This window comes from Austrofundulus limnaeus, unplaced genomic scaffold (assembly GCF_001266775.1).
Source record: "Austrofundulus limnaeus strain Quisiro unplaced genomic scaffold, Austrofundulus_limnaeus-1.0 Scaffold4395, whole genome shotgun sequence".
In the NCBI taxonomy this organism is placed as follows: Eukaryota; Metazoa; Chordata; class Actinopteri; order Cyprinodontiformes; family Rivulidae; genus Austrofundulus; species Austrofundulus limnaeus.
This window is the reverse complement of record NW_013956797.1, coordinates 2059-2675: the sequence shown is the minus strand read 5'-3', so window position 1 is coordinate 2675 and position 617 is coordinate 2059. Positions and strand designations below refer to the sequence as shown.

The 617-nt window shown below is 45.2% G+C and overlaps 1 gene segment (V, D, J or C); it reads right to left on the bottom strand.

Moving 5' to 3' along the window:
• Nucleotides 1–290: 290 nt before the first annotated feature.
• LOC106512120 (Ig kappa chain V region 3374-like) overlaps nucleotides 291–617 on the bottom strand; it is a gene marked incomplete at both ends in the record, with an annotated part of 2381 nt that continues 2054 nt past the window's right edge. Inside the window, 2 exon segments of the V gene segment in view lie at nucleotides 291–401; nucleotides 493–608. Coding sequence covers nucleotides 291–401; nucleotides 493–608 — 227 coding nt within the window.

Sequence of the window (617 nt, the reverse complement as noted above, 5' to 3'; positions counted from 1 at the left end):
GTCAGTTTCTGCTCTAACAGCTCAGAGTGTCTGCAGTCTGACTGAGGGAGGTTTTTGTACGACTCTGAACCACTGTGTGAACACTTCAGCACTGTTTATCACATGGACACTTTTACAATAATAAACTGCAGCATCTTCAGCCTGAGCTCCTCTGATGATCAAAGAGAAATAAGAGCCGCTTCCACTGCCACTAAACCGAGCTGGAGTTCCTGATATAAGAATGTTCACAGCTCTTATTAAAGCCTCTGGAGGTTGTCCGTATTTTTGTTGGTACCAGAACATACACTGACCACCAGCACAACCTGCAACAGACTTGCTGGTCTTACATGTCAGAGTAACAGTGTCTCCTGCAGTAAATGTCTGTACTGCAGGTTGATCCACAGTCACCTGAGCGCTGCATCCTGCAGACAGAAACAAATCATTGATTATTAGCAAAGAGAAATGAGAGAAAAGTCAGCTCCTGATGTTAGAAATGTCTGTGAGTGAATGAACCTGTGAAGCAGCAGCAGAGCAGAGTCCAGATGAGGATGGTGATGAGAGTCATGGTGCTTGTTGTTTCTGCTGTGTTGACTGACAGATCTGAGTCCTGCAGGCTTGAACTCACAGGACTATAAACC